At 57.4% G+C, this 15,236-nt stretch overlaps 1 protein-coding gene across 9 annotated transcripts in view; it reads left to right on the forward strand.

Annotated features, from left to right (window-relative positions):
- PTPRF (protein tyrosine phosphatase receptor type F) overlaps nucleotides 1-15,236 on the forward strand; it is an 84,327-nt gene that overhangs the window by 19,016 nt on the left and 50,075 nt on the right. For all 9 annotated transcript variants that reach the window (XM_086383824.1, XM_086383848.1, XM_086383846.1 and 6 more), the window contains 2 exons: nucleotides 4,018-4,163; nucleotides 4,349-4,490. In XM_086383824.1, the coding sequence (XP_086239950.1) occupies nucleotides 4,018-4,163; nucleotides 4,349-4,490 (288 nt within the window). The remainder of the gene's footprint in view (nucleotides 1-4,017; nucleotides 4,164-4,348; nucleotides 4,491-15,236) is intronic.

The following is a 15,236-nucleotide window of genomic DNA, read 5'->3' on the forward strand; positions in this document are numbered from 1 at the left end:
CGAGAGGGTAGCAGGAGTGAGTGTGGGAAAGGCAGCAGGGGGACAGGATTTGTGCCCCCAGAAGTCCAGCTGGTGAAAGAGGTGAGGGCTTGGCAGAGCTGTGGGATGAGAGGTGCCTTCCTGTTGGGGGTGAGTGGGCTGAGAGAAGTGAGGGTCTGGTCTGATGAAGAGGAGAGACCTGCCCCCTGGACTGCCCCGGGCTTGCACACTGCCAGTCTTTGCCAGAGCCTGGTGGGTGGGTGGGCTGGGCAGGGCCCTGGCCCCTCTCCAGCCTCCCCGGGAGGTTCCGCCTCCTCGACGGCCCCAGGCCTTGGGCACCGTCCAGCCTCCACTGTACTCAGGCCTTCCCCTTTCTCTCTCTCGTGACCTGTACCTGGCTGCCTCCCCAGCTCCCGGTTCTTTGTTTGGCGCAGAGGCCCCACCCCCGGGCACACTCACCCGGCTGTCTGGTTCAGCAGGTTCCAGCCTCTGGTTTCTGCAGCTGGCAGGTTGAGGCAGGAACCAGGGGGGTTCCACCCCGGGCTGCTCTCCCCAGCAGGTGTTGAGGGCTCCCCAGTGTGGTGTGTGAGGGGCCGGAGGCCTCCATCCTCCTCCGCAGGCCTTCCCCCATGGTCTTCAGGTCACCTCCCTTGTGCCCCCCACTGCCCTGTGCCAGGAATGGGGTTGGCGCTGGGACAGGGAGGGAATCAAGGCAGGCAGATTTCTGCCCTGCCCAGGGTTATTGTTCTCTGTCGGGAAGCAGCCATGAATCAAATACTCCTCCACAATGTGGAAAAAGTAATAACCTCACACGTGTACATAACAAACCGTCAGCAAAAGCAGTAGCCTCACACGGGACGTAGCAAACCATGAGCACGGCTGTGAGGCAGAGGGGAGTCACCAGAGAGCCCCAAACACAGAGCCACGCCAGTCGAGGTGGGGGCGACCGCAGAGGGGCAAGGAAGGTTTTCTGAGGAAATGATGTCTAAACTGAGACCAGAAAGGTGGATAGGAGACAGTGGGTAAGGAGGTGGTCTAAGAGGTTTGTGGCAGGAGGAGCAGCTTATGCAAAGGCCCTGAGGCGCAGGATGAGCATTGCTCATCCAGAGGATGGGAAGCCAGGGCTCGGGGGGTGTGAAGGGCTGGGGTCAGACCTGGCAGGGCTCTGTCCACCACGACAGGAGTTTAAGTCTTGTTTCAGAAGCCATGGGAGGCTTCTAGAGGGTTTTGATCAGGGAAGAGGCTGCCACTTCGCTCCGGCTGCTGAATAGAGACTAGGCTGGAGAGGACAAGACTGGAGGCAGGGACTCAGCTGGTTAGGTTGGTGCAGTGTCCAGTCGAGGGAAGGTGTTGTCTGGACTAAGGTGGTGGCAGAACAGGAGAGGGGAGCTGCAATCTGGAGGTGTGGGGGAGGGGTATGCAGTGTGCAGAGGGGTGGGCAGGAGACTCTTCCCCACCCCCGAATGTGGGAGGAGGGGTCCTTTCTGAGAAGACCTGACTGAAAGGACCAGCGTACAAAGACAGGCTCTGCAGATCGGGAGTGTCCGGAGCCTCCAGAGGGCAGTTGGGGCAAGAGTGAGGGAACCTGAGGCTCTCTGAACCTTTGTGGTGTCCCCGTGCCACTCTGGCCCCCAGCAGGTTTGCGTGTTACCCCAACAGGGCTGCTCTCGCCCCCTCTGGGTACTCCCAAGTACAAGTCAGATAGGTCCCCAAGTCTCCCTCCTCCAGGGAAGCCCTAAGCTGTGCTTAGGGTGGAATGCTGGCTCAAACCCTGGTTTCCACCAGATCAGTGTTGATCTGGCTGCTGTTTGACCTTCTGAGCCTCCCTCTCCCCATCTCTAAAATGGGGATGATAATACTACTGGTGCTAAAGAGGGTGATAGCTGCCCACAGGCGAAGTCTACTACATGTCCAGCTGTGGGAGCAGCCTACAGACACCGTTACATTTTGTCTGCCCACACCCCTGCCTCTAGCACTGTTTAGCAGATGAGGCTCAGAGATAGTTAGTGACCTTTCTTAATAATTACACAAAACCTCCAGAGCCCACTGGACCCTGGGGTACTGGGTAAGATGGACCCCTCCCTGCTCCCTGCAAGGCTGAGCCCTCCCAGCTCTGCACTGCAACTGTCACTCCTGAGCCTAGCGGTTGGTCCCCAGACCCTTCCCTCAGAGACACTGCTCCATCTGTTGTCCCTCTTCTCTGTACTGGATCAGCACCTTCTCTCTCTGCTGGCTCCTTCCCATCAGCATTTAAATACCATCTTTTGGGCTTCCCTGGTGGCTCAGTGGTAAAGAATTTCACCTGCCCGTGAAGGAGACCCAGGTTCAATCTCTGATCCGAGAAGATCCCACATGCTGCAGAGCAGCTGAGCCACCCACGCACCACGACTGTTGAGCCTGTGCTCTAGAGCCCGAGACCTGCAACTGCCAAGCCCGCAGCCTCGACTACTGAAGTCCGCTTGCCCTAGAGCCTGTGCTCTGCAGCAAGAGAAGCCACCACAGTGAGAAGCCCATGCACCACAATGGGAGAGAAGGCCCCGCTCTCTGCAACTAGGGAAAAGCCTGTGCGGCAGTGAAGACGCAGCACAGTCAATAAATAAAATTATTTTTAAAAAGTACTGTCGCATCTTAGGAAAAAAAGAAACAAGAATGTAAAAACCTCCCTCCAATCTTCATCCCCTCCGAGTGCCATCTTTTCTTTCTCTTCCCCATCACAGCCAGTGTCCTTTAAACAGTCACTGTACTCTGCTCTCCACTTCTTCACCCCCAACTTACTCCTCAGCCTTCTTTGGTCTGGCTTTGGCCCCTGCCACCCCCCTGACTCTGCTCGTGACAAAGCCTCCAACTACACCAAGGCGAACTGTTTCTGCCAGGTGCTTTGGAGTCAAACAGGCTTGAATTCAAATCTCAGGTGTGCCGCTCATTGGCTGTGTGACCTCGGGCCAGTGACTTGACCTCTCTGTGCCTTTAAACTGGGGACAACAAGCAGTGGAGGACTAAATGAGATAAAGTACCAGGTACAGAGTGGGATTATCATCATTGCACAAACATGTTTTTGTGCCAGAGACCAGGCCGGGCCTGGCCTCATCAGCACCGAGCAGGTGGTCTGAAAGGTCACTTCTCACAGTATCAGCCTTCCTGGAGCTGTTCATTGGCCTGATTAATAGGAAATGGATCCGCTGTCGGGATTAACGAGGCGTTGCTACATCTTAATGAAGGCCCCGTTTCCCGCATCTCATGACCCTGGGTGGGATTCCAGGTTGACCCTGTTGTATATCAGAGTGGTGTGGGTGGGCGTGACCGTACAGTGTCCGACCGTACAGTGTCCAAGCCCATTCCCTTCTCCCCCTCCCGCTGCTTCTCGGTGGAACTCTGGGGAGACGTCCAGGCCGTCAGAAGACAATCACCCAGTCAGTGGGAGCTGGGTGGGGAGGGTAGATTTACAGGACAGCATTCACCTGGGAAGACATCCAGAGATAGGACGTCTCTGGATTAGGACATGGAATGTCTAGGCCTCCGGGACTGATGGTGCGTGGGGGCTGGGGAGAGGAGGAGTCATGGTTTCTGGCTCGAGCCTTGGGGTAGGTGGTGGTACCATCACCTGGGTGGAGAGCAGTCATGTCTGCGAGAGAGGCTGGGCCGTTCCCAGCAGCTCTCAGCATGCCTTTGTCCTGGAGCTTGGAATTGTTGAGGGGATGGGAGACGGAAGAGTGAAGCAATTAAAGTACAGACTCAGTACTCCAGACTCAGTTGCCTGGGTTCAAATCTTGGCTCTGCCACTAAGCAGCTGTCATGTTGGGCAAATCCCATCACCTCTGTGTACCTTGAGTTCTCTATAAGCAGAAATAAAACCCACCTGAGGAGCTCACAGCTCTTTGAAGAGCGCCTGACACATAAGAAGCACTGCGTAAGGGCCGGGCATCACTACCATTGTTTCCTTTATAGACCTTCCTTCCCCTCCCCCACGCCTGCCCGCTGTAACATAGGCCATGTCTGCAGTGACCATCCCTTGGTGACTTGATGTTCCTCTCTCTCCAGGCAAACCTGTCTTTGTCAAGGTCCCCGAGGACCAGACTGGATTGTCAGGAGGGGTGGCCTCCTTCGTGTGCCAAGCCACGGGGGAACCCAAGCCGCGCATCACATGGATGAAGAAGGGGAAGAAAGTCAGCTCCCAGCGCTTCGAGGTACAGCCTCGGGTGGGAAGGGGCAGGCAGGGCCCCAGTTCTGCCTGTTTTGAGGTCTGGTCCTATATCACATCCTCTTGATCTCCCGCCCTGGGGGCTTTTTCTCAGCAATAGAAAGGCTGAGCCTGAGCAGGCCCCGCTGTCTGTCCCGAGCAGGCTGTGACGGTGTGTCTATCCTCTGGCAGGTCATTGAGTTTGACGACGGGGCAGGGTCTGTGCTGCGGATCCAGCCACTGCGGGTGCAGCGAGATGAAGCCATCTATGAGTGCACGGCCACCAACAGTCTGGGGGAGATCAACACCAGTGCCAAGCTCTCAGTGCTCGAAGGTACCTGCTGGAAAGGGATGAGGCATCGGGGGGCGGGGAGACTCACGTAGGGGATCAGCCAGCCAGCCAGCCAGCTCCGGCCCCACCGTGGACTGCAGTGTGTTTGGCCATCCTGGGGTCAGAGAAAGTCAGTGGTGGACAGCGATGATCGCTGGGTATTTGGCATATGCGTGGTGTCTTTGTGTTGTGCTGAGCCGGGGTGTTGCTTGGCTGGGGTCTGGGGCCTGACCTGCGGTGTGAGGTGGTAGCTACGTATCACTTGGGGTACATGATTCGTGGCAGTGGATGTGATTTTCTTGTGGAACCTGGCAAGAGGCTTCAGAGAAGTGTGTTCCCAGTCGCTGTTATGAGCAAGGGCCCTAGGCTGGAGGCTGGGGCTCTGTATGTGGATTTTAATGACCTCTCTCACTTGGTGGCTCCTCCATTCATTCACAAACATGCCCTGATGACTCCTTGTGTTCTGAGAGTTATCTGACCTGATCCTGCCCTTGCGACTTCAGTCTCCAGTATGTTCTGCGTTCTGTACGAGAGGCCCAGGGGACTGTGGGGGGTGGGGGGCGCACAGGGGTTCAAGGGAGGAGGGAGCTGTTGTCTGAGTCCTGAAGACAAGTGGCAGTTGGGGTGGGGGCCTCGGTGGGGAAATAGCATCAGCTCACACCCAGGTCCAGAGGCAGGAGACCATGGAGCTTTCAGGGAACTCTTGAGTGGTTCCATTTGGCTTTGGGGTGGCGGGTGGCTGGAAGACACAGTAAAGTGGGGAAGAGTAGGTGGTTCAACATGAGCCTGGAGAGGTTGGAGGACAGATCACACCGGACCAACCAGGCTGCGAAACACTTTCCTGGGGACACAGGAAGCCGCAGACAGGGAGTGACATGATCGCCGCCCACCCCCACCTGCCACGATGAAGGCAACAGTCTGACTATGTCTGCATGTATTTTCAAAACATGGCTTGGACTGTTGCTTTAAAAAAAAAATTGCAATACCAATACCTGTTCACTGTTGAAATTTTGGTAAGTATAAAATAGCACAAAAGAAAAATTTAAAATCACTTGTTTATCTTACCACTACTATTAACATTTGGTTATTTCCTTATAGTCCATTTTCTGTGCATGCGTTATATATGTAACAAAAACGAGATTACATTCTGCCCAATGATTTGTAGACTGCTTTTTAAAAAAACATATGAACATCTTCCTGCCGATTAAGTATTTTTCTGCTTCATTGTTTTTAATGGCTGTGGGGGAGTGTCACATGCAAGCACCCTAATTTATTCAGCCATTCCCTTATTGTTGGACACACATGTTGTTTCCTGTATTTTGGTTGTATAAATAAGGGACTGTGTGCTTCCTTACAGATGTGTTCACTTTCCTGATTATTTCCTAGATGCACGGAAGTGGAATTGCTTGGTTAAAGGGCCACATGCGATGTTTAGCCTTTTCAGTATTTCCAGAAGACTGTGTCAGTTTACACACCCATCAAACAGGGCATGAGAGGGCCTCTTTTCTGCACATCCTCACCAGCAGTGGGAATTACCATTAAAAAAATCTTTGCCAAGTTAATAGGCAAAAAATGGCATCTCAATTTAATTTGCATTTTTTTGATTACGAGAACAGTTGAATATCTTTTTGTGTTAGCCGTTTTTACACTGTGGCTTTATGTGTTCACGTTCATATCCATTTGGTAACTCCTTTGTGCCTGTGTGTCTCCTGCGAGGCAGGGCAGGGCCCTCCAGCTTAGAGGGGCAGCGGCTAGGGTCAGGGGCTCTGGACCGCTTATTCTCTTTTCCTTGTGACCTTGGGTGAGTAGCTGTGCCTCTGAGCCTCATTTTACTCCATCTGTAAATCGGGGATGTGATGCCTGCCACCCAAGCTGGTTGGGAGGATTAAATGGGATGCAGTTAAGCACTTTGCTGGATTCCGGCCTGAATGGTCGCTGCTGTAGGGCTGAAAGCCACACACCCTAAGGTCCACACACGTGAGCTGCCTGCGCCTGGTGTCTGTGCTGCCTGGCCTCTGGGTGACGCAGCCCCCACCGTCCACTCCCCTGAGGGGCGGGGGCCCAGAGGACAGGCCCTGCACCAGGATCCCTGACGGTTGGGTGCTCTCGAGCTCCTCCCTGCCACCCCTGACCTCAGTTTCCCCACTCATGACCTCAGGATAAGTATTTCAGCACTGCCGTCCCTTCTGTTGCTCGCTGCCCCAGCAGGAGCCATCTGCCCTGCCCTGGCATTTGGGAGGTGGCCGAAGGGCCAGACTGTGGCTCCCACCCCAGAGGGCATCTCTCAGGCCCTCGAATTAAAGGGAAGAGAGACTCCTTATTAGTGTTGGAGGAAAAGTCCCCACAAAGTCCCTACATGCTAGTTCTGGAGGGGCCTTCTTGGAGGAGGGTTTCTGTAGCAGGGGACAGGGGTGTGTTCATGCTTCTGGGTGTGAGAGGTGTCTGATGAGATTGGGGAGCGCATGGCAGCCCCAGGCCTGCTCCTGGCCCGGTTGAGATGGAGCTGTGGGCCTGAGTGAGCCCCCCTCCTGCTCCTGAAACACAGCACCCGGAAGGTGAAATGCTGACTTGCCATGTTGGTCTGCGTAACCTTGACTGGCTCTGGGCTTGGCAGAAAGGAGTGGAGTAGGAGGTCGAAAAGGTGCCAGAGGGCGGGGCCTGAGGAAAGCACCTCCCCGCAACCGTGCCAGGCCTCCCCTGCTAGCCAGAGAGGCTGGGTGTATGTAGGAGTGGGGTGAAAGGATAGTTTGACTACAGCTGTGGGCTTGGGTCAGAAGAGAGCCAGGGCCATTCCTGGGAGGAGGGCTGGGGAGAGGAGGAAGCTGGCTTGGGGACTGGGACTCAAGGTTGAGTTCCTTACATGCAGCGCAACATGCACTGCGTGTAGCTCAGCACACGCTGGGCACTTCAGAGGAGTGGCCCGGGGCTCCCTGGGATGACTCGGCTCAGCTGAGAGGTTGCTGTATCCCCGGCCTGCGTGTCCATGCCGGGCTCCCTGCCCTGCCTTGCTGTGCCAGGCCCAGCTCCTCTCACATTTGAAGCACCCCACACCACTCCCACTCCGTGGCCTTTGCACCCAGCTCCCTGGGCAAGACTGCCACTCCCAGGGAGTCCCGATTGCCCAGCAATGCTCAGCCGGCTGCCTCCCCACCCCCTTGGCCCGGGCTGGGTACAGGGTGGGGGTGCCCGGCACAAGCTAGCTGGGGGTGAGCTGCCCAGCGTTCCTGTCTGAGTGGTAATTGAAGCCATTAGCGCGCCAGCCTCTCCCTCGCCGGGTAATGGCAGGAAAAGCTCTTCTCACTCTGCACTCTTGAGGCTGAATCACTCCCCCTCCAACCCGCCTGCCGACGCCACTGAGACAGGGAATCTGACATTTTCCCTCGTGAGGGAGGGGGAGCTGAGGGGGAGGGGAGGCAGGCCTTGCTTTCCGGCCTTTCCTTCCAGGAGGTGGGGGAGCCAGGAGGGTCTTGGAGCTCAGTCTGGAGGTTCAGGATCTGCCTGGGCCAGTGGGTTCCAGCCAGGAGGTACCGTGGTCAGGAAAGCCCCGGAGGATGCCAGACAGCAGAGGTGTGGCCCGGGCCCTGGTGACTTGGGCAGGTTCTGGAAGGGTCTAGGAGAAGGGGAAGGGGGAGAGGGGGAAGGAGGAGAAAGGCCAAGGAGCAGACATGAGCCATTCTGACTTGTCTTGGAGGGCTTGGCTTGGCGGACTCAGAGCGCAAGAGGCAGCATTTGCTTGTGGTCATGGAGACAGCAGACAACACGCACCCGTGTGGTGGCGTGTGTGCCCTGTGCGCTCTCTGGAAGGCTGTGTGTGTGAGGTGTGTGATGTGGTGTTACAGTCTTATGGGCTGTGTGTGCCTTATGGGTTGTATAGAAAACGGGGGCTGTGCATCCGACTGTGTGTGTGTGCATGCATGCGTGTGCTTGTGCGTACGTGCATCAGGCAGTGTGTATGTGGTGTGGTGTATACAGCAGGTGGTGTACGTCATGCCGTGTGTGCATCAGACAGTGTTTATATGGCGTGCGGGCTGAACAGCAGGTGGTGTGCATGTTATGGGCTGTTGTGTACAGCGGGGGAAGGGGTGTGCAGCAAGCAGCCTGGGCCCAGTGTGTGCAGTTAGTCTGGTGCTGCAGGAGGCCAGAGATGTTGGACTCATTGCCTCCAGGACCCCACAGGATCCCTGCTCAAGGCTGGTGGCCGGCCAGGGCAGCTATACAGAGATGGATGTGGGGCAGAGTGGTCAGCCTGAGCTGTTGTCAGTGCCTGAGAAACTATCCTTCAGCAGGCCAGGGCGAGGGGCACCAGGGAGGGATCCTACCCAGGCCTTGGGACTCTCTCCTCTTCGTCTCCTTCCCCCACTGAGCCCCGGCTCCCTCTCTCCTGTTCCCACCTGGCCTTGCTGTCTGCTGGTGGCTGACCAGGACCACACCACTCCAGGTCACAGAGGCCCAGGAATCCAGGTGCCTGCATGGCGTGCCTGGTCTTGCCCTCTTTGTTGGGGATAGGCTCTGGGGGAGGCCTGCTGTCAGGCCTGTGGGGTAGTGACTGGTGGCAGGAGGTGGGCAGTCAGTGCTGGGCCTGGACCCCCAGGCTTGGCCGTGGTTTTGGCCCTGGTCTGGGGACTGTGGGATGATGAGGCCCTCTTGAGCCCCATGCCAAGCCCCTTTGAAGATGAGGACTGATGAACAGCATACAACCCTGGCCTGCCATCCTGGGCTGGCTGCACCCGGAGCATGGCCAGTACAGAAGCTCGTGTTTTCAGGGTGGGTGGGCATTTCCCCAGGGAGTCAGCTCTCCCTGCCCCACCCTCCTCCGTGTCCCTGACCCAGGGCTGATGAGGGGGTGGGGCGTTTGGGTAAAGGGCTATCACAGGCAGAGGCCCACCATGCCCCTTTCCTGTTGCCTGCGTACGTGTCCAGGTAACGGGCTTGTTTTGAGGAAGCTGGGCCCATCACCTCCCTGATTTGCATCCACAGAAGGCATAGAAAGGGCCCCTAGAACCTAGCACCTAGAACCCAGGCCAGCTTCTGCCCCTTCCCTCACAGCTGAGGCATTACCTAAGTGCTTCTGGCCCCATGACTGTGGAATCTGTGACCTGTCCCTCCAGCCCTGCTGTGACCATAGTCACATTCAGGACTACACAGATATGAGGCTTTGCAGCCATTCCCTGGAGAGATCTGAGCCCCAGACGTAGGAGTGGGAGAGGTGTCGGTAGGTGGGCATTGCCAGGAAGGTCTTGAAGATCTAGGGAAGAAGAAACCTAGAGAAGATTCTAGGTTTCTTGGTACCTGGGTTCCCTCACTTCTTTCTAGTTCTGATCTATCTTCTGATCTATCTTGGGGCCCAAGTGGATCCCTTTCTGAATGGTTCCTCCTGTGGGGTGGGCAGTAAGCCTGCCTCTTCTGTTAGCCACAGACACTGGATGCCTTCTCTGTGCCCAGCCTGCCCCTCCCACCCCTGCAGTCACAGGTATTTACAGGGCCCTGCTGTGTGCGTGGCCCCCTCGCCTACAGCCCTTGCCCCAGCCTCAGGACCGCAGCAGAACCGGCAACTCTGGGAACAGCTAGCCAGCTTGGAGGTTTTAAATGCCCCTCTGTGTGCACATCCTCCACCCCTGATGAGGTGTCCCCTGCCTCTGGTTGCCAGGGGAGAGAGGATTTTAATCAGGGGAATGCCTGATAAAATGCGTGCTTCAGAAAGGTCCCTGAGGGTGCAGAGGCGGGCACTGGAAGACCAGTGAGAGGTCAGGGCAGCGGCCCAGGCAAGAGGTGGCAGTGGCCCAGACCCAGGCAGTGCGTAGAGGAGGAAGGGAGACTGGGTTCCATGCAGTTTAGAAAGCTTGCCTGTGGGACTTGGGGAGGCGGGTGACTCGGGATTGCTGGCTCCGGGCCATGTAGATGGCAGTGCTATTTGCTCAGGTTCAGGTATGAGAGGAGGACCCGTTTGAGGGGCAAGTTGATGAGTCCACTTAGAAATCTGTTGTAGTAGGTATGTGTAGGCATCCTGGGGAGGGGTGTCAAGGAGGCCTTGTTCAGATTTTGCCTGGCACTCTGAGGGACAGCTGGAGATAGGGGGGAGAGAAATGGCAAGTCTTAGGGAGCCAGAGGACAGGAAGAGGGCCTGGATGGAGCCTCAGATGCTAGGTCTTCCTATAGGGGTGAGTCCCTGGAAGTCAAGAGAAAAGAATCTGAAGGAACAGGGAGGGGTGCTGTCGAGAGGTCGGGCAAGATGACTGCTGAGACGTGGCCTCTGGACTTAGCTCCATGGAGTCATGGTTGACCTTGGTGAGCATGCTGGTGTCAAGCCATGGGGGTGGCAGCTGGGCTGCAGGGACCTGAAGAGCAAGAGGGAGGTTCTCAGTGGTCTGGAGGGCCCGGGCCGGAACCTAGTTGGGGTAAAGGGACCGAGAGAATGGTCCTGGAGTAGGACTGAGTTGGGAACCCTGGGAGGAGGGTTCAGCGTGGGTCAGACCCCAGAAGCTGGAATGTGGAGGGTGCAGACCTGGGGCCAGCCCCCGGGGTCACCTGGTGGCGTGCGGCTGGGAGGCCTCACCAGCCACGTTGAGTAGAGCCCTAGGAGGCGCCAGGGAAGTCCTGGGGAGGAGGGGATTGGGAGGGGGAGGCCTCGCCTGCTTGGCTGTTCTCGGCGACAGGCCCCAAACAGCTCAGATTCAAAAACAAAACAGGCTTTTAAGATGCCAAGTTTGATGAAATCTGAGTGCTGGAAGAGGTGGGAGTTTTCTCTTAGAAAAAGCTGAAAATGAAGACTGAAAGCTGCGAAGGGAGCCCAAGGCTCCCCAGGCCTCCCTGACTGCCTGGCAGCTTGGGGGAGGGGTGGGGCTCTGGAAAGGGTGGGAGCCTGCAGGTCCAAGGGGCCCTTCACGCTTGCTCAGGGGTGTCCTGACCTTGACCTTGCTAAGGATGGGGCTGCCTCAGGGACAGGGCCTGAGGTGGCCTTGGCTCCCTTAGAGTGCGGGCGGGCTGGGGGAGCCAGCAGCCTCGCTACCCACCAGGTCCCCTCGTGCGTCTCCACACGTCTGCGGTTCCCGGCTCTGGCCCCACAGGCGTCTCCAGGCGACTCGCCACGTCAGCATCCGTGTTGCTCTGCATGTCTGCACATGTGTGTTTCCGCGTCTCTGCGTGCCCTCCCACTGGCTCTGCTTGCGTGCGTCTGTTTCCACAGGTGCTTGTCGCTGCAGGTGCCCCTCCGCACGCACGTGGATGTTTCTATTTTTGCACCTGTCTCTCTCCATGTATCTCTCTGTGGGGCCCTGGTTGTGCACGGATCTAGGTGTCTGCGTTCAGCGAAGAGGTGAGGCCAGGTCCAACACTCAGGCACCGGGAAGGGGGTCAGGCCTACAGACGGTACACCCCAGGCAGCCGGTGTAAGTGTGTGTGTGTGTGTGCGTGCCTGCGTGCGCACAGAGACGCCAGGAAGCTGGGTAAACACGAGTGAGGAGTTCCTGCTGACAGACGGTGCCGCCGCTCCGGGACCCCGCGAGGCGTCTCCATCTGTCCGCCTCCCTGGTGCAGCCCCCTCCCTCTGGCCCAGACTCCGCCTCAGGCATCCCGAGCTGAGCTGGACAAAGAGACCTGTGTGTGCTTTGTAGGGGGCGGCAGCAGCCTCCCTCCCCCACTGGCCTAGGCTGATCCCCTGTCCACCCCCACCCTAGCCTCATCCATCAGGCCTCAGCTCCAACCAGCCTCACCTTCCCACTGTCTCCCTCCCCTCCCCCAGCCCTAACTCGGGCAGCCCCTCCCTCCCTCCCCACAAAAAGCTCTCCCTGGCTGCTCATGCTCAAGTGTTCCCTACTTCTGCATTTCCCTCCTCCTTCAGGAAGCCACCAAGATAGCACTGATCCAACTGCATTCCTGCTGTGGGGACCTGGGCCAAGCTCTTGTCCCTGTCTGAGCCTTAGGCTCCAAACACCCACCCCCCGGCCCCCGCACCCTTTCTCTGCCCAGTGAGGATGGCAGAGAAGAAATCAGGGTTCCCACTGCAGTATCTAAAGACCAGTGTATATGCACACGTGTGTCCCCAACCCAGGTACACAGATCTGTGGGCAGACCCTGGGAATGTGTGCGCCCTAACTGCATGCAGGCAGAATACACAAAGAGCTGTAGAGGCTTCCCAGTACCTCTGAGGTCCACTAAAGTCCCCACGGGTTTTTCTTTTCTTCGCGGGGACCCTTTTATCAGAGGATGGACCGACCTTTGCCTCAGAGGGACACACTGCAAAAACCTGGCCAGGGGCAGATGTGGGGACCTCTCCGCTCTGTGCGCACTGAGGGGGCAGCCCCCAGCTAGGCGTCGATTGAGCGGGAAGGAATCTGGGCTCCCTAGAGTTGGGGAGTAGGGTCTTGAGTAGGGGTGTTGTGACTCAGCTCAGGAGGGGACGGGAGGGGTCGCAGCGGCTCGGACCGCGGATGCGCGCACCGCTTGGACTCGCAAGCGCCGCCTTTCCGCCGAGGCGCCGGCTCTCCGCCGTTGCCATAGTTACCAGGAGGTCTGGAGTGGGGAGGGACCCTTCCTCCCGCGGCGCTGCGCAGCCCCGCCGCCCTCAGGATGGATTTTGAGCGGACTCGGCGTGACCAGTCTGTGCCGGTGTTGGAAAGTGGTGCGTGCCGGCGGGTGGCCGTGTGTGGAGCAGTCGTGTTCGTTTTGCAGAAATAAAAACGCGGCGGCGTTGTGTGCAGGGGTCTGCGATGGAGCGCCCAGCCAGAAGCCCAGCCGGCAGAGGGCGTGGTATGGGAGCAGGATGGTGGCTGGCTCCCGCAGGGCCATCCCGAGCCCAGCGCCCACACCCTGCCCAATGTGGGGTCCCACCACCTGGTCTCATCCCAGCCCCACCTCGACTTAACTCTGTGGCCTTGGCAGGTTCCTGGATCTCTCTGCGCCTGCATTTGCTCATATACTTTACACAGTTTCAGTAAAGATTAGATCAGTTTGTAAGGCATTTTAATGCATTATCTGGAACTAGGAAGTGCTCCATAAACCTGACCTTTATCCCTCTACCTGGGCCTCTGTTTTCCCCGTTGTTGATGGGTTTGAAGTGATCATGTGATGCCAGCCTGAGGAGGAATTTGCCCTGGTCCTTAGCGTGAGTGGTTCAGGGTACAGTGACCCCAAGCTCCTGCGGTTCAAGGTACAGGGGTTATGTGAAGAGGATAAACGTGACAGTCTGATGGTCGGTCAGTGTACACCAGCCTGCCCAGGACTCAGCTTGGCCAGACGGGCACAGGTGTCAGTAAGTGGCTGCTGTCCTTGGCTATATTTGAATGTGCCTGGGGGTGGGGGTGCTCCACCAAGTGAGTGTGGAAGGAAGAGCCAACAGCAGGTCATTCCTGAAGGGCTGGAGTCCTCCTGTGAGACACGCTCCCCCCACCAAGGTGCAGAACTGCAGCCTTCCGACTTGTGCCTGGAAGCCTAGTTGGCACAAGGGACTGGCTTTTGGGTCCCGCTGTTTTATGGACTCTTCACACATGCCGGTTTTAGGCTCTGGCGGCTATGCCTCAGGGATGATCTGAGCCAAGGACGGAGCCATTGAGGGCACGATAATTGAGGGAGGAAAATTAATTGTCCTTAATTTGGCACGATCCCAAAGACTTTCCCCGTGTTAGGAATTCAGAATACATTCCCAGGACACAGGGCTGCAGATGTATGTACTTCTTCCCTTCTCCTTGATCAGCACCTTGTGGGTAGAGATGGAGGCCCACTGACTCCTGGGCCCTAACTCTGGCAGGCCCTGCCCCGCTACCACTCCACTGCTCAGGAGGGCTGAGCAGGTAGAATTGAGGCCTGGGAAGAACTAGACTGGTGCCCCAGTGGGCTGGGATGGCTCCAACAGCCCAGAGTGTCCCCCGGCTGTTGGGGAGTCCAGGAAGGGTGGAAGTGGATGGAGCCCTGCCTGGGCCTTCCTGGAAAAGCTAGTGGCGGCAGGACCAAAGGAAGCTGTTTCCCTGCTTGGTGCATCCCAAGTCCTGCTTTCATTTCCATCCTCCCTTTTCTTGCCACGGTTAACATTTTCCTTTTAAAAATCAGAGCTAAAAGTCAGGATGCTGTGGCATCATATTTACAGCCAAACAGACGCTGGATTCATGTCTGGAATTTATAGGGCTGCAGGTGGGGAGATGTTCTGCCAGCTACCTAGAGAAGCTGGGGAGGTGACTCCTACTGGTCCCCGCCCCTTCCCCCGACAGGGTCACAGTCCCTTAGGGATGCTTAGGCAGCTGGAGCCTTGGCAGAGCGCCCCCTGGGGTGTGGCAGCAGAGAGAGGAATGTCTTGCCCTTGCCTGCTGGGGCTCCTCCAGCTTCCTCTCCTGCCTGCCCACCAGTCACCTCTCCTGGGTCTCTGGGGGGACCAGCCCTGCCAGCCTCTACCTTCCTCCTTTCTGAGGATGCCACTTGCCTTTTCCCTGGTATGGGAGCTGACCTCAGCAAACATCCCCGCACACTCGAGCTGGGCCTGTGGGAGGGAGATGGGTGTGGTGCTGGCCTCCCCAACCACGGGGCCCCGCTCCTCTATCAAGAAACTGACAAAGGACAGGGTTCCCATTCCCCTACTGGGTGTGCAGCCCGGCATCCACACTGGTGGAGAGGCTCTGCCGAACCACCACACTCACTCTGTGGTTTGCTCCTGGCAAGGGGCGCCTCTCACCAGACAGGAAGGGGGCCCCAGGCCCAAGTCTTGGTACTTGCCTGCCCTGGTGGCCCAGCCCTTGCTATTATAATAATGTCAGCCAGTAGTCC

The sequence above is a fragment of the Bos grunniens genome, chromosome 3 (genome assembly GCF_055505025.1).
Source record: "Bos grunniens cultivar Pamir isolate PY7600 chromosome 3, Bosgru_T2T1.0, whole genome shotgun sequence".
Taxonomy (NCBI): domain Eukaryota; kingdom Metazoa; phylum Chordata; class Mammalia; order Artiodactyla; family Bovidae; genus Bos; species Bos grunniens.